This window comes from Glandiceps talaboti, chromosome 4, assembly GCF_964340395.1.
Source record: "Glandiceps talaboti chromosome 4, keGlaTala1.1, whole genome shotgun sequence".
In the NCBI taxonomy this organism is placed as follows: Eukaryota; Metazoa; Hemichordata; class Enteropneusta; family Spengelidae; genus Glandiceps; species Glandiceps talaboti.
The window spans coordinates 12,280,525-12,302,426 of record NC_135552.1 but is presented as its reverse complement, the minus strand read 5'-3'; the positions used below and the strand labels follow the sequence as shown (position 1 = coordinate 12,302,426).

The window sequence follows — 21,902 nt, the reverse complement described above, 5'->3', positions numbered from 1 at the left end:
AGGTCGATAGAGTGGGCAAAAGTATTTGTTCTTTTTCTGGCTAGTTATTGGATTTTTCGGTGTTACAGACTGTTTTTTAAACATTTATTTAATTTGTAAAGTTCCTGTAAATAACCGGTCTAAAAAACACAACTTGACAGAATGAAATCATAATGCATATGTTATCATGAAAAATAAGTTTCGATTATTTCGGAAAGCTACAAAATTATTAAAAATAGTCTGCAACACCGAGAATACAAAAAAAAACTACTGAAAAAGAATAATACTGTTACGATCCAGAAATATAGTATTTGGAATTTTGGCATATTATCAAAATGAACGTATAATTTACCTTAGGCTACTTACTCACAAACAGGAGATATTAAACAACAGCGTGATCTTCTCTGTATCAATTGCACTTATCTCTAGTAGCTACCATATTGTCAAGTGTTTTGATTAAACAACATAGATTAGTACTATAATAGTATTTATAAACAAGATAACTTGTTTGATTATCGAATTCAGATTAAATACCTATTTTTCCAATGGCGTGATCGACCTTAGATATTCTGGTGGAAAGTTCACCGTGTCTTCTAGAACAATGAATCTAGGTGAGAGATCATCTATTTATAACACATTATCTCTAGAGTAATGACGTCATTCAGACTATATATGAGAATGTAACTGTGATATTTTGATTCCTATTGCAAGTTTAGATTTTGATTTGCAACGCAACTGTAGTCTCTCTCTCTCCTTCAGTAATTACATGAAAATTAAATGAATGCACAGAAACAAACGATTTAGTAAGTAAGTAAGTAAGTAAGTAAGTAAGTAAGTAAGTAAGTAAGTAAATAAATAAATAAGTAAATAAATAAATAAATAAATAAATAAATAAATAAATAAATAAGCAAATAAATAAATAATTAAACATAAACATACATAAACAAACAATATGCATCGGTAAATGCAAACATTTATAATCTATCACGTCTATATACATGTATTATGCACGTATATACGTACATATCATTACATGTAGTAATTTTCATTTACTGATATTTATTTTATTTGCTTGTGTATACTTTTATTTATTTATTTATTTATTTATTTATTTATTTGTTTGTTTGTTTGTTTGTTTGTTTGTAGCACTATTCCTTGGCTCCGTGTTGTTCAAACAGTCCTCATTGCATCCCAGGATTTTCAATTGATTTCGACTGACGTCGCCAAATCAGCCCTTATACTACACAAGCTGTGCGTTTCTCTTTTTTTAAATCATGAAATAAAAGCAATACACTTGCATATGGGGCCCCGTTCTGGTCACAATTATGTACTCATACTTGCAAGTTTAAACATGTTTGAATCAATGCGGAAATCCTTCATTTCTCATTGGTAGAAATATTTGTAAACACAGCTTGTGAATGCAACGTGTTTGTGCACGCTGACACTAATTACAGCGTTTTCTTTGTAGATGCGAATTGGTAAATTGTAATTTTTATTTAAGGATTTTGAAGTGAAAAAAATATACATGAAAATACACAATTATTTTTTCTTTATGATTTAAGGCAGTAGAGTATATCGTTAGTATTTCTTAATAATTTTAGCGAGATAAAATATGTGATATGGTGATGCTGTAAACGACTCATACTGTGACGTCATCACGTCCGCAGACGACCCCAAGCACGACCTCTTTTTTCGACTGACGCATGTGATGGTTCACTTTTCTTTTACTGAGTGGTGGTACGGCTAAGGGTAAAGAAGGATGGCTGAACCTGCGAAGAAAAAACGTAAAACAGACAAATTGAACGATTCAGCAAATGATAAAATTAATCTTCCCACGTGCCCGTATGGAGCGTCGTGCTACCGCAAAAACCCAGCCCATTTCAAAGAATACAGTCACCCTAAAAACACACCGACGACAGCCTCAGCGGCCACCACCAGTGACGGAGGTAGCAGTACAGACCATAAAGCATCAAAAGACATGCCAGCATGTCCTTACGGAACCAATTGTTACAGGAAGAATTTACTACACTTTGCTGAATTTTGGCATCCAACGGTAAATGATGAAAATGATGACAGTCGAGATAACAGCCAAAACTGTGAAGATGATGACGATGACACTGACACATACAACGAAGATACAGATGATGAATCGGTATCTGTTCTTCTTTCTCCACCCTGGCCCTAATTTATATTATCTCTGCACAATATGCTTCCAAGCACCCCGACACGTCTTCGGAGTTTAATAGAGTGAAACATGTCGTACTTTTCCTGAGTGCACATTTCCAGAGCTATATAGTGAAATGAGTGAAATATAGGAAAACTGTAAAAAGCGAAAAGTAAATAATAACTACTGAAAAAAATGTGTAAAAAAACAAAAGAAAATACGCAACTTTTTAGAATGTAAAGTGAAAAATGTGTGAAAAAAGAAAACAAAAAACACAACTTTTTAGAATGTGAAGTGAAAATAGACACTTCAAGTAACCGTGCACCTGTTGATTTCATAACATCAAGTTGTTATGTACAACGCTTTTCCAAAATTGTAGTAAAGGTCTGATTAACAGAAAAATAATGTATAAATGCATAGCTGTGAAATAATGCAGGTATAATTTACCATCATACTTTAATGATGTTGTTTTTGTTGTTAAATATGACAGGAACAGAAGGAGTACTGTAAATCCAAAGTACAAAAAACTTGGTCAAGGGGACCATCAATTGTCGCCAGATATTCAGATCTGACAGAGGAGGAGAGAAAGGAACTGATTCAGAAAGCTATGGAAGCTAAGAAACAGATGGAAGAGGAGTTAAAAGAAACCAAAAAGAAGATGATAGAAGAAGACAAAGAACTCCAGAAAATACAGGCAATGGTAGGTTTTGAGAAGTTACAATCAATCCATTCAGGCTTTGAATAACAACCTCGGGTTTTCTATATCAATATTTAATGTCAAGGAACTCACAAATGCACTTTCCACTTGAGACACACATAATGTGCCTTACAAAGAGACAATAGTCATGAGTCTGGCAGCAAGACTAACCATTACCTTGTAATTGAGGGAATGTTCATAAATTTCATTGATCAGGATTAAAAAAATTAGAGAAATAGTAAAAGTTCAGGGGATATATAGCTATGTTGTTGAAAAGAGAATTCATGCCATGGTTCTGTAACTTCCCTGTATAGCTTGGGAAAGGAGGCATACCACTGGTGGATGGCGAAAAAGAAGCTTTGGAAGGGAATGAAGTGGTCCACTTTCCATTCCAGGCAGAGAGGGAATATAAACAAGGCTCAGCCAACCAGGTAACGTGTGAATGCAACAATTTTGATTCCACTTTCACAATAATAACACTAGATAATAAATTCTGTAATGACACATTCTGTTTGTATGGTTGGGGGGGATGATGAAAGGAAGTGGGGGAGGGGGGAGTCATTCAAGTGGGGTGGGGTATTGAATTTCACTTCTCTGTCTTTGCTAAGATTGATGAATCAAGGTTGTAAGTGAACTACGAGTAGCTGTGATTCTTGCCAGATTTTATTGCAGCTTCTAAATTTTGCTTGAATTTTCAGCGGTTTTAGTTGTATCTATTAGGGGTTTAAATCACATATTGTACATGCCACTTTTCTTAATGTTTCTACCATGCCAATAATCTGCCACTATCCTGTATTGTGGAGAAGTTTTATATAGCTTAATTTACATATCACCCTATCAACCAGGTGCACCATAGTTTAAATAGCATACCAATATGTCAGCCAGGTGTACAGTAGTGTAATTTGCATATCAACATGTGACACAGCAGCTTTTGAATACAAGTATGCTGGTGATTGCTATTGATAAGTTGGATATTGATGGCATATATTATGCTAAAAATATCAAATGACATTAGTTTACTGGTTTTGTAAATGAAAACCAGTGGTATATAAAGATTGTAGGTGTGAATGTATGAAACCAATATGTCCTGCTGTCATTCTGTTAATTTTCACTTCAGGCACACTTCAGATTAGCAGAATCCCAGTTCTATAGGCTCCTCCCACCAGGGGTACAGTAAGTATTGTAACTTTTTTACATGCAACACAAACAAAACTGAACTTGAATTATTTCAAAATGATTTTATAAACATCAAAAAACATAATCTTCAATTCACAAGAAAGTTTTATTTTCCATTCCAGGATACGGATAAAAAAAGTGGACTATGCTGTATCACCAGAGGTTGTCAAGAGATTCAGGTTAGTTAGAAGTTAGAAGGTTGCTATGACAACAAGATACAGTACAGACATTTTAGTTTAACCCACAACTTCCGGTTGCTCCATATTGTCATATCTTAAGGAATGAGGCAATAATAATTTAGATACAAATCATTATACCATGCACGAAGCATTCAGAACAAAAAATGTGGAATAATGATCTTGTCGTTTTATGTCAGGAGAGTGCGTAGCTATGTCATTGGTTCTGCTGTGTTCGAAATATGAGTCAATACATTCAAAATTACCATTACTTTTTAGCTCCGCTGTCAGCGAAAGCTGAAAGCGTAGCTTTAGGTATAGGTGGGTATTGAGGTATAGAGAGTAGAGTGAATCATAGGTGTCCGTCAAACTTTTATATTTTTACTATCTACTCCGGAAGTGACAGTCGGAATTCTTCGATATTTGGTGTGCATGTTCCCTGGGGGGAGGCTATTCAGATTTGTTCATGCCAAGTTGATCTGTGCCATTTTCAATTTTTTATGATTTTTTTTCATAAAATGTCATTTTCATCAACTCCTTGAAAACCTCTTATTAGATTGCTTTGATATCTGGCGTGTTGATGCGCAGGGGGAAGCTTACTCAGATTTGTTAATTTCAAGTCAGCACATCCTCATTTTTATTTTTTATGATTTTTTTTTTGTAATTTGAAAAAAAAATGAATATGTTAATGAGCATAATGACCGACGCCATATTGGAAATCAGTCGACGAAACTGCCACTTTTCAAAAGACACTATTGACGTCAAACAAACGATGTAATATGTGCTATAGTCATAATTCTACGCATTGGGCGCCCAAATGACAAGCGTTTGTTCGAAACAGGGTTGTAAACTTCAAATCAGTCCGCAACATCCTCATTTGCATACTCTATCCTGATTCGACCAGAAGCTGAAGGTGACCTCATTTGACCGAGCGATTTTCCACAGCAAGCATCTTGAGTATCAACACAGGACGTTCTTGGTACTCACTAAAATCACACTTCAGACCCACTATAAAAGTGTGATGTTTTCAGATAACATGTAACTTGTGGTTAATTCTATATTGTCGTGCAATTTGGAATGACAGTGAACCAGAATTCAGACAACTTGCGTAAGGAAGGGCATGCCAGACATGCGGTTGAAGTTATGGCCGACAGTTCACATGTAAAGTTAAACGACATGAACGTGTCTTGCCTTTCCAAAATGCAAATATTTGGCAAGTAAAAATAATTAAAATAATTACAACTTTAATTTGGCTTTAGACTTTGCATTATGTTTTGCGTATCTTTCCCCGTTTTACATGTAAATCCGAAAAGGTTCTCTCTCATCATGTCATCAGTGTCAGTGATCATACCGCGCGGGGCTGCTTTGAGTACGAGCGAAGTGAGGCATGTTGAGGTATTTTGTTGAGAATTATAAATATTGCGAAATGTCAAGTACAAGGTTTAAATACAATGGAATGATGAAAAAAATGGCAGAGTCTGCTGACAGGCGCCGGTCACAAGAAACACTGTGAATTAAAATATCAGACGATGTATGTATTAATCGCCGACAATCCACCCGTATGCACGAGGGACTAACCCGGAAGCAAGTCGTTGTCAGCCATACGTTACAGTGGTAACATCGTCCGAGAAATCGCTGCGTTCAGAGTGTCATTATTCACAGAATTGTTGTTTTCGAGTGAAAACCCGTCTTGAATTGTATAACTCTAACAAATGAAGACATGTCAAGTTATATTTTGAAAGTTGTATCGCTAGTTTGAGACGATTTTCTCACGTACTATAGTACTATCGAGGCTTACTTGGAAGTAGTAGGACCTTACTCCAGTTCATCGGGAAGTTTAGCCAGTCCGATAATTCTTTCTGGTTTAGTTTACAACACTTTTGATCAATCACGCAGATTTTGTTGTTGTGATGAAAAGAAATAAAAAAAAAAGATCATTTCAAGCATTTCGTTGTGTTTTCTTTGTGAAAGGTAACCGAACATGAACGAGTGTTACCACTGTAACGTATGGCTGAGAATGACTCTCTTCCGGGTACTTAACTTGAGATTGTCGCCGTACGGAAACTAAGATGGCGATTAATACATTTCTTCCCTATATATATCTACCACAACTAGTACAAGTTGAATGTTGTTGACTTTGTAAATTTGTTAGAAAATTCAAATTCAAATTGCCTCAAAATTATTTTAGATCCCTAGTTTATTTCATTCATCATTAAAATTTTCCAGGGTTACAGCTGTAAGACACTGGAATTATTTATAGCCAACCTCAAAATCCTCTTTTTTTCTTTTTCTTGTGTGCATTTCCCAGTCATTTTTTTCTGAGATTTTGTGCAATTTTTCATAACAGTAGATTTTTGTTATAAAATGGTGACTATGGTATAAAAGTACAATACATTACCAACTTCTGTGTAAAATGTGTTTTATAGTGAGACATCATATGAAACCACTAACCACTTTATTGCATCGCTAAAACAAAACTGCATAGTGAAGACCTGAACCACTTCTACATGTCACCAAAATAAAAAATTAAATTAAAAAAAAAAACAGCGGAGCTATTCTGACCGATAGGTCGCTTGTCTTTGATAGTACTGGCACTGGTATTTTTCTTCATTCAGCCGGAAAATACTCATTACCTAAGGGTTGTCACTACTTGTCTAACGACTCGTAGTGACAAAGGCCCCTTAGGTCACTTGTATTTTCTTGGCTGAACGAGGAAAAATTTTGGCATCTAATTATCAAAATTTGTCATTGACACAACTATAGTAACTACAACTTTCCTGTTATATACAGAAAAGCTCAAGAAATGTTGAGAAAGAAGAGAGGGGAAGATTCATCATATCCTGTCTTGGCATTCCATGGTACAGCTGATGCAAACATAGACTCTATTGTTAAAGATGGTTTTAAAGTACCTGGTAAGCAATAAAGTAGACATAGGTATTTATTGTAGAGATCTTCAGTCATATAAAGTACACAAGTAAAAATAATTTTGTGTGTAGAACTGTAAATAAATAGCTGAATATATATGTTCACACTCCTGAGTCCTAAGTGCTTCCTACTTTCAAATCAAGCAGTCATGAATGTTTATTTTCACCATTTACATTATTCTGACTTCCATGATATATTTCATGTCTAGAGCAAGGATTTACACAGAACAATGAATGGAGAACACATTTCATCTTGTATTTCCACAGCCATCATGCATATCTAAATGATATTAAATCAGTGAACAACTTCAGAACCTAAAGTTTACAAAAATGCCTTTATTTCCAAGTTCTCAGAATGCTTTCCCCATCCTTATGTATACAGATTACAAATAAAAAGTACATAATTCTTAAATAATTCAAAAAATGAAGATAATTTCAGCTTTTAAGTTATCAGAAAGAACTTGAAGTCAACCTCTGAAGGCTGACTCAATTTGTCCATAGAAATAGAGTAGTTAACTTTCAGGAAAAAATCGTATAAAACATTTTGAAATGTCTCATTTCATTTTGCATTTCCAGGTCAGGATGGCTTTAAACATTCTACAGACATAGGCATTTATGGCAGAGGTCTATATTTCAGTGAATATCCACGTTATTCCATGACTTATATCAGGGGTGGTACACGACTCTTACTATGTCTGGTCCTTGTAGGAAAGGTAGGTCAACTTCTATTAGATAATCAAAAGTACCATACTAAACTGTTCATGCATGATAACATTTCAGTATATGGGGAAGTGATGGATGGACACATGTATGGACTAGAGGTAATATAGTGTGATTAGTTAGTTATGTTTACCCATTTTATCTACAAATCATTTCCTGTATATCAAATTTTTTACACATTGTCTAGAGTGTTATAAGTTATTGAGTTACAAATATGGACTTGGTCTCTGTTGTTTCACATTGTAATAATTAGTTCTTGTATAATGACCAAGGGGTCTAATTATACTTACTAATCATAATTATAATCCTTATTTCTTACAAAGTGAATTACATTAAAAATAATCTCAATGCGCTGTACAACTGACAGGAAAAACAAAACAAATATAAATCAAAAGCAAACTGTATTAGTAATGTTTCGGACAGTTTGTGAAACAGTGCTAATAAGAGAACCCTTGGTCGTAATACAAGAATGAATTATTATTATATTTTACCAACCACTGAGATGAACATATTTAATGTTTTCAAGTAGAAATGATAGTATGGTTGTTTTGTTTCTTAAATACTCAAGATAAATATCCTGCAGCTAAAAACTCTGCAAGCACGAGTGCAAATACTCCTGAGTACCCACACTGGCACTCCTGCGACATGGGGTTCTATTAGTATTACATATGTTTATCCGAAACAACAAATGTCTGTAAAAATGACATGTGATCACATGCTTTTGTGTAGAACGAACAATGATCGCGTCCTCATTTGCACACAGGTATGCAATAATGTTTTCAGTATTGCACTGCAGTGCAAATACCACTAGTGTGTGCATGCACTTGTGCAAGTAATCTCTGGTACAGAAGCATATATGATATTATCATGTTTTGTTTATCTTGACAGGCCTATCACTGTGACAATTTGATGAGAGGTGCAGCAAAAATGAAAGGTTATGATTCACACACCTCTCCCAATTCAAAGGAACTTATTATATTTGACTCCAGTCAGATTCTTCCCTGCTACATTGTACATTATGCATTCCAATACTCTGAATTTAGGTACAAGACATCGGTAAGTGTCTCAACATTTTAAATGGTTGTCAATGGAACAAAATATTGGTGGATTGAAAAGAATCCTGCTGTAACATCATGGTGGTTATTTCCATGATGAATAACTCTGTTTATTTTGATCAGAATCAGCCATGTTGACATAAGTGTTGCAGCAGTGGTGTAATGTCAGCACTTTGATTTAAGACAACTTCAAGAATAATATTTGCTGTGTTAATCTATGAACACGGTATGAAGTCATAGCAATGGTATTCAAAATACCTCATGAGAACAGTTTTTTTCATTTAAGTTAATTTCCCACTTTTCTAACAATATTGACAATTAGCATTGTATCAAATCTGGTAGGTTTGAAAGTACAGGTTTTAGAAAAAGAAAATTATAATTTAAAAGAAAAATTATTATTTATTTAATAATACAAAGACAAAACAAAAGAAGGGAAACAATGCAGCACACGAAAAACACAAAGCATGCTGACCATACAGAGTGGAAAACATAATGTACAGTTGCTGAAAGTGAAAATGTATGCAAAACTTCATATCTTTATAATTTAGCTGTTGTTTTTCCTTCTTCTTTTTCTCAATTAATTGAAAGGTTAAGGAGAAGACAGAAGAAGAATTGAAAAAGTTATATGACAGAGCTCTGCGTGTAAAACCTTGCAAGTAAGGAATAAACTATTGTTGTTCAGTAGTTTTAGAACAAATTGTAGCTCTTTCAGTTTAAGGATTCTTATGTCATTGTGTAATAATTTCATTTGAGAAGGAATGCGATTCCTTTCAATGGTCATAAATAAGGTTGTCCACATGCTGGTAACGGGATGGAAACATGAAAACAACCTTTTTGATGGAAAGAAATTAAAAATAATCCTTTCTTCATACAAGTATGCAATAATTTATCCAGAGGTTTACATTGGAGATGAAAACACTACAATATGTACATGACAGGTATATGATGACAAGTGCAGGTTGTCTTGAACTTAGTAGCTAATTCTTAGTCTTGTACTCTTGTAGTAAGACCTTTATAGATCTCTGCTTTGGGCACTGTCCAATAATGCTGAAAGGTGGCAAGTACCTCTGTCTGGGCCTACCGCCCTAAGTGGTGACTTCTGTTGCATTTAAAGTAAGCAGAATAGCCCAAGGGGTCTAGAAGCCAGACTAAGTAGTTCTTGTCACAATCTGACTGAAAAAGTTTTGACTTGTGTACTGTGTTTCATTGATTTGAACCAAAGTTTCTTGGTATAAAGATGATGGGTCAACACATACTCACACAGACACAGACACACACACAGACAGGTATACACACATGCATAACCAACAGCAGAGTGAAACAGTTATAGAAATACCCTAATAATAAGTAAAATCACCAACATTTCTAATAAAAAATCTTAAACAAAGTGAGGTGAGATAATCATGAGCACACTATTCAATGATCCCTTTTTTAAAAAAAAGTAAAAAGAAAAAAGAATTAGTATTCTTATTAATCTGGTTAAAATCTGATGTTTATAATACAGTTGGTGTCATTTTGATTCAATTGCATTATTTCTATATTTGCGTAAATCATAAATTATATTACACATGTTTATGTTTTGGTCTTGAATGCTGCTAACATCTGAACATCAGATTTGAAACAGATCACACCCCTACATGAGCTATTGAAGAAGTTATCAATCCAAGGATATTGATTCTTTTTTTTGTCAATTTCCCAATTTGTAGTATTTTCAAAGGTTTAGCTGTGTTTCTAGCTGAAGCCAAGGGAGCTCTCAAAGATGATATTATGAAATTAATTACAAAATTTGGAGCAAAAGAAAGTGAAGGCTTTCGTAAGTACCTTAATGTACAATGTTTTCACTACTCCTGTAAGGTTGGTCATAGAGGTCCATGCAAAGACATCACCTGGACAACTTCAGGTCATGTGAAATCAAATAGACTAAGAATGGATTTGGGGAACTCAGAAGTGCTCCATTTTAATCATGTGATTGTGATATGTCCATATTTCTAAAAACATTTGAAGACAATTTTGAAGTGGAAAATGAATTATCATAAAATAGAGTTGAAAAGACAGTATAATTTTTTCAACTTTATATAATACTGTACCAGCAATCATATTTGTATTTACTGCTACCACAGAATCCTTTCATACTGAAGTACGCAACAGGATTGTTGTTGGCTCTTGGGAAACTTATGACACAGAAACTATGTTGATTTCATATGCAGAAAGGTATCAGGTATGTACAGTGCTGAGATTTGTTTGTCACAAGACTTGTTTCTGATAAAATAAAATGTTATCTTATAATGTATACAAAAATAACATTCCACTTTCAACAATTTAACTACACCAAATAAATTTGGAAAGTGAGTGAGTACATTCTTAATACATTCTTAATTTGCTATTCAGATTTTTGTGGTGCACCACTAGAGGGTGTGATTTTACATGAAATGTCCATTATGTTGAAGTCATGGTGTTGACATTATATTTGTTAGCCAGATCCCTGTGGCGTACCACTAGAGGGCATGATTTACTTGAAATATCCATTATCTTGAAGTAGTGCTGTTGACATGAAATTTCTTGATTTGATATTCAGGTCCCTGTACTTATGGAGCACTATCTCTATGACAGTATCCTGGCAGGTGGTAAGATGAGCATGAAGGAATATGGTATGTTTATACCAATGTGGTATGGTGTTACTACATAGCTGACATAGATGAAATTGAGATGCATCGAATGTCAACAAACCAGCCATTATATGGAACACCATATATCCTTCCTACAATATACTGATGAGTACACAGTATGTTTATACCAATATGGTTGGTTATGGTGCTACTATAAAATATACGATGTTGATAAAATCAATGTTGGCAGTGCTGAACTCTGCATTTAACATTCATACACTGACAGCCTTATAAGGACTGCCATAGTTATGGAGCTCTATATATCCTTCCTGCAATATCCTGATGAGTACACAGTATGGTTATAGCAATATGGTTGGTATGGTGCTACAACGAAATACACGATGTTGATGAAATCAATGTTGGCAGTGCTGAACTCTGCATTTAACATTCATACACTGACAAACCAGCCTTATATGGACTCACTTAGTTATGGAGTATTATGTATCCTTCCAATAGTATCTCGACGAGTATATGCATGTAGCATGTTATGCCAATATGATACATATGTATGTTGCTATACTCCAAAGAACAAAATATAGATGAAATTGATGTAGGCCGTTGGAGTGTAGGACTGAACTTTGTGTAGCTATAAGACCATTATAGAGAATTACCAGTATCTTTATAACAATATATTGGCAACTGAGAAAATAACCATGGTTACAAAGCAGTTCACTGTTGTAAAATATGATAAATAAAGTGATTCAAACCTTCCCCTTTATCACATGCAAGTCAGTTTCACTTGTAAGTTTTACCATGGAGGTAAGAGGGGTTTTACTATCCAAAACATTGTCTACATGTAATTTGTTCAGATTTCAAAATATTGTAATTTGCATGCATGAGGCTAGCTTTCCTGATCATTGTCTGTATATACTTGTAAATATTTGTTTGGCCAATATTGATGTTTTCCATCTGTAGTATGTCTGACATTTGAGCTGTTACTGTGTGTGTTACATGTAAGAATGATAAACAGCACAACTTAATAAATGTGCTACAAAGCTGTTACAATGTTCCAATTCAGAACGATCAATAAACTGTGAAGATATTGTGTGTATCATTCCACCATCAACCCTGTTTGCTCTTTCTCTGACTGTGAAAGGGGTTAGCTGATGTGCGAGGGCGCCCCAACTCAGCATACCTTACAAACTAAATGACAGACAGCACGACTCAATGATATAGTGCCACAAATATTTCACACCTTTATTTTTTTTTACAAGGACACAGCAGTAAATATTCTTATTGACAGATACAGTATTTGACAAGTATAAAATTATTCATTTTGTGAAAATACTTTATGAAATACTAACTACTCTGGAAGTGTAGTTGCCTTATTTAACTTGATTGACATGCATTATGACATGTAGAAGTGTTTATCCTTACCAAGTGTTTAGTGAAGTATTACATAATATGGAATAACGGCTATCATCTATTTTCAAATATGTGAAAAAGAAATGTTTATATTTAACAGTATATGTAAATAGAGTACAGGGCAGTTCTGGGGTTTTGGGTAAATGCAGTATAATACAAACCACTATAACTGAATTAAAAAAAGTGCCAGATTTTGAATAAACTAATACATACCAGAGTCTCTTGTCTGTTTTCTTATATCCTGGACTGGGGTGAGAACTAAAGCGTTAACTAATTCTAGTTATTGAAACTTGGCATACAAACAGAGAAAGTAACCCATTCTTACTTCATTGGCAGGCAAGCTGTAGAAGTCAGTGAGCCTTGCATGCTGTACTTAGCCCAAATCTTTGTCCTCAGACAGTCTTTTCTACATGCTAAATTATGAAATTGGTAAATTCATACAATGTAATGTGTGAAAGTAAAAGATGCCACAACAAAACATATTTACATCATTGTGTTGCAGACAGAAAGAGGACAGGTATTGAAAAAAATATATACTGGTAATAAAGAGATGTCTGTAAAATACACGCCATGTCACCCTATCAGCCAGCACTCTTGTATAAGAAGACTGGGTAGGGCTGGATAACATGACGTGTTTTACAGTCTTTAGGAAAAGCAGAAAAAAGAAATTGATCATTTGTGTAAGGTTTGTGTTTAAAGTTGTTTTGATCCCCATGAGATATATTCTGGTTTAGTAGATGCATGGTATTCATCAATCAGCTGTTGTACCACTTCACGGGAATTATCCAACTCATCTAAGTTGTCTTTAAACATGTCCTCTTTACGGAACTGTTCCAAGAAAGCTTCACGTCTTCGTAATTTGTCATACTGTTTACATGTCCTATCAAACAGCTGGAAGGAATGATGAGATTTCATACGTCAAATGGTTTGTTATCACAAAGACAGACCAACACATGGATGAGATTTCGTAAGTCATTTATTTTGTCCTAAAGACACACAAAATAAGATGAAATGCTTCTTTGGCAATGATAGTGTTACAACCAGTAACACTGAAGTAAAGCACTTTCTGTAGGTGCTACTCTCATTTATAGCATTCATATCAAGTGTAAAAGTATACTGTTCCAATTAATTTATTTACAAGCCTATAGCATGTGGCCTTTCTGATGTGGTCAATTAGCAAATGAAACAATATACGTTTACACTTGATATGGATGCTATAAACAACTGTGTTACATACAGAAAATGCTTTCCTTTGGTGTTATGGGTTATTATATTTTACTTACATTAAGATGTTGCTAATTATTAGCATTTTTGAATGTAGAAACTAGATTAAATGCTATTAGTCTTTTTATAATTTTGGTGCGATGAATGAATGTGTTTAGACTGAGGGCAAGTCTTTCTGAACTGTGAAGTTGGCACTTCAAATAAAGAAATTTTTGAAATTCTCCAGGACTTCAATTTCATGTTGGCACACATAACTTCTAGGTCTTTACAGGGCTTAGTATAAACACACTCTAAAGTTAGACTAAATTCTGATTCTGATCTGTTGGGAGTTGCTCACATGAAATACACAAATTCCTAGAATTGCAGTACATGTGGGTACACATTCTATGTCTTTACAGAGGTAAGTATAAACATGCAACACACTCCCGAAAGTTGAACTAAAAATCAACTCGAGGATTCCGATGTATAGGGAGAAGTTATGTCTATCATTAATAGTATTGTGATGAAGATACATACCGTTGATATACCAGTATGGTTGGCAAGCATCAATCCACTCACTCTGTGAGCAGTCTGTACATATGGTGACTTTCTAGACAGAGCAACCTGCAGGGAAATAAAATAATCATGAAGTGCTGATCAACCTTAAAATTCACTGCTATATGTCACACAAGTTGAGGATACAGCTGAAATGTGCAAGTCTAAGCAGGTATGAAGTATGGGTTGAAAACTATTAATAAAGAAGTTGCATTTTATCATTTTCTACATTTCTCATTAAACAGCGCCCTCTTACTTGAAAGTAAGAAATGATCACGAGTAAACTGGTTTTCTGACCATGTCTGCTATACTACATGTACCGGTAGCTGTTACAATATACTCGAACTGCTCTTATTGGCCAAGAAAAGACATTCCATTATGCAAACTGCCATGTTTTTGTTATGAGTGGTAAATATGTAAAATCTACCTTGATTCCACAGACATTTCACTGACAGGCCCAAAAACACACTACAATGCTCTGTATGGGATGCTGTACCGGTTTTACCTAATTTTCCACCAGGTTACTGGGTTACCAAACCTCAACAAAAACACAGTGCTGCATCACCCAAAATGACCTACTTAACATTTTCTTTGGCCTATCAATGCAGGCTTTTGCAATTTTACTTTTCCAAAACATTTCTGTTAGCCAAAATACATGTGACAAGATATGACCAAATTTACCTATACATCGAAATGACAGAAACATTGTAATAGTGACTGACATACCTGTATACTGGCTGGTCCCCATGGTATAAAACTGGCTAATTTTCTTTCCCTGATCCTCTGTAAACTTTTGTGTACCTGTAAAGAGAGAGAAAAGTAACAAATATCGTTTAGATAATTGTTTCAACATTCAAGGATGTAGGGTAATGATTGTAAGGTTTTTAATTTTAGTTCTGATGACTGCCTTTGATTTCAGGTGTAAACAAATCACTATCATGATCTGTATCTACACTTTACATTTCCTGAAATTTAATCTCTTTGAATAAAATATGTACAACAATGTAAAACAGGTGTAAATATCGACTGAACTCATTTGAATACCATGTCACATATGATGCTGTCATACTTTTACATTTAATCAACCCCTTTCACTAACTTTATAACAATTCCAGCAGCACTTTGATGATACGTCTGTATACGGCATGTCATAATGCTTTACTGGGTGAAAGGTCACATCCCAGGTTACTGAGTCAATGTATTTAAAAGGTTAAAAATGAAGATGTCTATGCAGACTGACCTGTGTAGGATCAACTTCTCCTTGTATAATATTGAGTATGGAGATATAACAATGGTGAAAGTGTCTGTCTCTGGTATTAGTAGACACCATGGTATTCTTAGGCTGTAGTAGTCTTCTCATCACATCCAGTACTGTTGTCTTCCTAATGGTAGTAATCTAACCAACAAATACACAAGTAAAAGAAATTAAATTGTCTGTATTTCTTTAGTATAGAGGAAAATTATTGTCTGGATGTCTGGAACAGCCAATGAGGGGACATGAAATGTCTGTCTCTGGTATTAGTAGATACCCATAGTGTTCTTAGGCTGTAGTAGTCTCCTCATAATGTTACATCGATGTCTAATTCCAGCTTGTTACATCAAATGTTGCAACAGTAGTTTTAATTTCTGAGTTTGTTAACAGACTGATACTTGATGTACTATTGTCATATATGGCTCTAGACTCTCTCACAGCCTCAGGAGCGTCACAAGCAGAAAGTGGCGTTTGTATGTACCGATATATACGGCATACTTGTACTCTATCTAATATCCTTGTACTGTGCACCCTCATTGACTACATAAGATTAACCATTCCTTGATGTGTTATTGCAACCCATCGGGACCGTCGCAATAACACCGAGTCACATCAAGGAATGGTTAGCCCTATGTAGTTGATGAGGGTACACAGTACAAGTATGTTGTAGATATTGGTAAATACAAAACAGCTGCTTTCTGCCAGCAATGCTCCTGAGGCTGTGGGAGAGTTTAAGATCGCTCAAGTCTCTATGCTCATAATTTTTTTGATGTACACTTGCTTACCTTTTGGTCTGTAACCAATGGTGTATATCCAGTCATCAGGAAATGTAATCTTGGTGTGGGAATCAGTGATGCAATGAGACCAATCAAATCATTGTTCATATAGCCTGGATATCTTAGTGTTGTTGTACTTACAGACATAATGGTTGATACCTGCAATCAATGGGTTATCAAGTCATTTGTTATTGGTAGCAAGTACATATACTTACAGACATAATGGTTGATACCTGCAATCAATGGATTATCAAGTCATTTGTTATTGGTAGCAAGTACATATACTTACAGACATAATAGTTGATACCTGCAATCAATGGGTTATCAAGTCATTTGCTATACATGTACAGTCATACCTCACTAGTACAAACTCACTTTTTAACAGAAACCTGGTTACAATGAACATTAGTCAAAGGTACTAATCCCCTGCTATTGTTTGCTGTGCAAGTCACAATGTTACTATGTAATCTATTTAATAGTGAACTCGTTTTTATATAGGTTTTGACCTAAATGAATGAACAATGCTTGTTTGTAGAGCTTGCGCGTCATTGTGTGATCGTCCCTTAGTAATGAAAATTTCTAGTCACAGAGTCAAAAAATTCTTGGAAGCAAATCTGAAATTTAAAGTAGCATATCTTACCATTTGATTGATTTGTGAAAAATCCGGATTCTGTGTATGGAGTCTATCACTGGCTATTCTGTTCAAAGCTGTGTTATCTATAACAACCTGTCAACATTCGAATGAGAATTGTTAGATATTGTGAGAATTGTGATATCCACAGAAATGATATGGTGTCACTGGATTTATGCAAAACATAAAAGCTTCATCTGTTTTTATGATATTATTGTACAGATGTTACAACTATATGGTATTATTAAGCAATCACTAAACTGCTTGTCAACAATGCCATTTGGTAAGACGAGCAAAATCGTAACAATTTTCATTACAATTTGCAGAGTATATTTACAACACGTCTTAAATTTTTTGGAGATACTAAAATCTAAGACATATAAATAATTTATTAGAATATTTTTTAAATAAACAAATCAGATAATAAGTAGAAGATAACTCACAACACACACTAACCAGTACATTTAGCAGTGATAATGATATGCAGTGTGCCCTCTAATGATGGCAAATTTTGTTGTTGTAATGTCAGTCAAAATGAGAAAAACTGGCATCTCTTGTGAGTCACCACATAGTAAGAGATACGGGAACACCAAATTTTGGTGCATCACTAGAAATTGTGTGCATCAGTGGCACGTCAAATTGGGTTAGAGGGCACACTGATGATATATTATCAATGAATTACATAGACTTTGGTACAAAACTACACTTATATCTATGTCTATGTTGACTGAGATAACAACCACTAGTATATATTACATGTAATCATATTCTGTGTGAACTTTTGATTTTAGAATGATTTTAGTAGCAGCTTTGTCACCATACAATTCAACTGAATTGTTGACAGGGATGAAAAGTTCACTTCACTTTTGAATCCTGATGATGTAACCTATCTAAATACTATAGCTTCAATCATTTATTTTGCAATGAGAAATAGAATGGAATCTCCCTCTATGAACTGAAGTATTTGTACTACTGTTTACTCTTTGGGCCTGTGGTCTTACTGTGACATGTTCTGAAATAAATTGATTGGTTGATTGTCTTCATGCAACACAAGATATTGTCAGATAGTCAGGAATATCATTATCCACTACATATCTTCCTATGACAGTTCAGATCATGTCTAAAATACGGTACTTCGGCAGCAGATCAAAGAAGGCAATGTTTATATAATTGAGAACATGAGAGATGCTTGAATTAATAGCAATGACATTGGAACTATGAACTTACAAATTACTCACAGATCTTATATTGATAATAGGTAGATCCTTTTTGGGAACAGGTACTATGGAGGGGGGGGGTATTGAAGGGACAGAGCCTACTTACCACACAGTCAGCATTCTGTGTCAATCTTTTTAATGTTAGCAGTGAATTATAAGGCTGTACAACTACATCACTGATTTCATCTTGATTAGGGAATACAGAGTAGGTCTGAATTAGTTTCTTTGGGAACCTGTCAAATAAACACATGTATCAATTACTACATTGACAGAACCTCAAACTCAACTGCTATGATTAAAACAAAGCTGAATTAGTTTTTTTAGGAACCCATTACTTTGACAGTAACTCAACTATTCAACTATGACGTTTCAAGTAAGTTTGTATCAGAGTAGAGGAATGTATGTACAAGTTACTTTCTACAGTTTGAAGGGGAGGGGCTCCATGAGTCTATGTCTCAAGTATTGTCCTTCCGTTAACATATTTAAACTTAAAGTGCTAAAAATTTGATAGGGAATTCTCTAGAATCATGAAATAGAAAACTGAAAAGTGTTGAATATGATCCTTATTTAAAATACACAAAATATTTAAAAATACCTATTTATTTATTTCATTTTCTTTACTGTTTAACATGAACATTACTGAACAAGTAAATTGACAAATACCAAAATAACTTTGTACATACTACTGGTATGATTTGTGACTTGTTATTTAGTCTTTCAAGTAAGTATGAGCCCATACCAGATCCTGTACATACTGTGTACACAGTTACAAATACATATTTCTTGTAAATTAATCACTGCCAAAAGAACTTTGTGTATATTAACTGGTATGATTTAGTAAAACATACCTGTCATTCAGTCTTTCTAGTAAGTATGAACCCATACCAGATCCTGTACCACCAGCAATGGAATGACAAAGTACAAAACCTTCTAAACTGTCACTTCCATCGGCTTCTCTGTCTATGATGTCAAAGATCTCTTCATATAGCCTTTCACCCTGTAAATAGCACAAAATAAAATTAGATACAAGAAACATTCAGTTATAATCATTATGTATACTACCAATAAATAGGACAGTGACAGTAAAATAGTGATTTCCCTATCAAGTTCAAACTTACAGCATAATCTTGCGTCATTGTTATAAACCAAACACAAGATTTATAGCATTATCTTTGAGACATGCTCCAACTTCAGGGCTCAAAATTAACTGTAATCCTGTGTCCACAGACTACCAATTCTTGTCATGGGGCTACCATAATTTGTAGCTGGTAGCCCACACAGGCTGCCACTGATTATGCAATCTGATTACAATTTAAAGGATGGAAGATTTTAAGGACATGAAAGTATTTTAATAACAAACATATTTCCAATAGACAAATCTGTTTTCAGTTCAAGAATATGGGACTATTGGTCACCATCCTTGGACTACCACTTTCTGAAATTGGTAGCCCACTGGGACTACCAAAGTAAAAAGTTAATTTCGAGTCCTGACATTATAATGTGGCAAGGTGCATTTGGTATATGTCTGGGAGTCAAACAGCACAATTCTATTTTGTTACGTCATCACAACTTACCTGTGAATAACCTGTTGCCCAGTTATTACCAGCACCACCACCATGTTTGGATAGGTATATGTTTTCTGGGTTATACAGATTAGCATACGGTGAATTCAGTATGCCATGGATCACACGAGGCTCTAAGTCAAGAAGTACAGCTCTGGGAATGTAATGTTCATCATCAGCCTATGGGAAAAAATACAGGTATTGATGTTATAGCCGACATCATAAAATAAGTAACGTTTCCAGTTTAAGTTGTTAATTTTTTTGAAAGATTATAATATCAAAGAAAACAAAATTGCACTGTTCCCATTATATCTTTGTGCAAAGATGGTACCATACAACTGGAAAATGAGCAAAGTTTCATTTTTCACAACTTTACCCATGACTACAACTTACTGTACTGATACAAAACTACATGATACTTTACTGTGGTTCCCTGGAGCTGGCACTTTTTCTAACTTGTTATTTCTTCAATTATGTTTACAGAAAGATAAACCCTTTATAAATGACAGTATAGTATCCACAAATGGTATCAATTTGATCCCGCCAAGAAAATGAATATAGGATTAATGTTTTGATACTATCATCTCTCTAATGTACCAACATGGCTTCTGTTAAGTTACCGGTACTATTGCAGTGTGTCTCTTATAGAGCTTTGAAACACAGCACAAACCAGGAGCATTCACCAGATATTTATGATCAAAACCAATCATTTGTTAAGGTGATGTTGTTTTACAGCACATTGATGAACACAACAGATGAGTCAGTTAGCAAGACACCCCTCAATTGCTATCCTACTCTGTTTGGCAGTGAAAATGCATTTATGTAGCAAGTGAAACAACAACCAACTGATTCCCTTTGATCTAAAATGTACATCATACATCCAGTCCTCTGGTGAATGCTTCCTATTGCACTACCAGTAATACAGATAGCTTACAAAATGACCTTGTGCCTAATACTGGAAATATAGGCTTTTGGGAATCTATTCAGAATTCAGGGTTGTTTACCTGGTAGAAAAACACATCTTTTCTATCTGTTCCATCAGTAGCAAAGTCTTCTAATATACCTTCTGGGCTAATACCATGCTCTAGGCACAGTTGTTTCCAAAACTCCATACCAACTAAAACAAGAAAATAATAATTAAATCATTACTATTTTTCAGTTAAGGTGTATATTTAATACTACACACACACATTCTGTCTCTGTCTCTTATATTTCTGTCTTTTGATCTGAAGATGCTCTCATATTTAACAGTATAAAATTATAATTATAATATTATATACCGTAAGACTGGTGTATTTAGCTGAGATTAATATTAATAATACTAATTACTAATATTATGATCAGATCTGTTGCTAATGTTTCATTTGTTTTTCTTGGTATATCATTTACTCACACTAAAACATTTGTTCACTATTGCCTATACCAGTTCAGTATTGCAGATGGTATGCAATAGTTGTATTTGCCATGCATGTTAGCTTAAAGTTGATGCAGTCAAAATGACTGCTGCACAAGATGGAACTTGCACAAACAGGGCATACCAAATCTGACGTGCAGTGACCGAAGACCAACCATAGATTTCACACAAACGGGCAGTTTTACACTTACTTTGATTTCCGCATTGTCCCAGTTGAAGTGTTATTATTTCACGAGGCATCTTGGAAGCCGGATAGTTCGTATATCAAGCCAAATTTTTCAGAAACACCACTGTTTTTCTTCTATAAAGCGTACGACGTCAGATCTCACACACGGCGGCAAAAGTTTTGAAGGACTAAAGGTGAGCATGC

The 21,902-nt window shown here is 34.6% G+C and overlaps 2 protein-coding genes across 2 annotated transcripts; one reads left to right on the top strand and one right to left on the bottom strand.

The window, feature by feature from the left end:
* The first annotated feature begins 1,684 nt into the window (after positions 1-1,684).
* Positions 1,685-13,128, top strand: LOC144434691 (uncharacterized). Its single transcript, XM_078123208.1, has 12 exons — positions 1,685-2,131; positions 2,634-2,843; positions 3,155-3,271; positions 3,958-4,013; positions 4,139-4,195; positions 6,983-7,104; positions 7,693-7,829; positions 8,725-8,892; positions 9,480-9,547; positions 10,598-10,704; positions 11,012-11,109; positions 11,467-13,128. Exons 1-12 carry the CDS (start codon positions 1,739-1,741, stop codon positions 11,575-11,577), a joined length of 1,644 nt encoding a protein of 547 aa, XP_077979334.1. The 5' UTR covers positions 1,685-1,738; the 3' UTR covers positions 11,578-13,128.
* On the bottom strand, positions 12,758-21,856 carry LOC144434692 (tubulin gamma-1 chain). Its single transcript, XM_078123209.1, has 11 exons — positions 21,724-21,856; positions 21,123-21,235; positions 20,131-20,298; positions 19,405-19,553; positions 18,663-18,789; positions 17,349-17,435; positions 16,718-16,867; positions 15,921-16,076; positions 15,407-15,481; positions 14,663-14,749; positions 12,758-13,813 (listed from the first exon to the last, which is right to left on the bottom strand). Exons 1-11 carry the CDS (start codon positions 21,770-21,772, stop codon positions 13,616-13,618), a joined length of 1,359 nt encoding a protein of 452 aa, XP_077979335.1. The 5' UTR covers positions 21,773-21,856; the 3' UTR covers positions 12,758-13,615.
* Between the last annotated feature and the right edge of the window lie 46 nt (positions 21,857-21,902).

Coding starts and splice junctions, on each gene's coding strand:
- LOC144434691 (XM_078123208.1), top strand. CDS start 1,739: ATGGCTGAACCTGCGAAGAAAAAACGTAAAACAGACAAATTGAACGAT. Junction 2,844..3,154: donor TCCAGAAAATACAGGCAATG/GTAGGTTTTGAG, acceptor TTCCCTGTATAG/CTTGGGAAAGGAGGCATACC. Junction 7,830..8,724: donor GTCTGGTCCTTGTAGGAAAG/GTAGGTCAACTT, acceptor TTATCTTGACAG/GCCTATCACTGTGACAATTT.
- LOC144434692 (XM_078123209.1), bottom strand. CDS start 21,772: ATGCCTCGTGAAATAATAACACTTCAACTGGGACAATGCGGAAATCAA. Junction 21,236..21,723: donor GGGACAATGCGGAAATCAAA/GTAAGTGTAAAA, acceptor TTCTTGTTTTAG/TTGGTATGGAGTTTTGGAAA. Junction 14,750..15,406: donor GGGGACCAGCCAGTATACAG/GTATGTCAGTCA, acceptor ATTTCCCTGCAG/GTTGCTCTGTCTAGAAAGTC.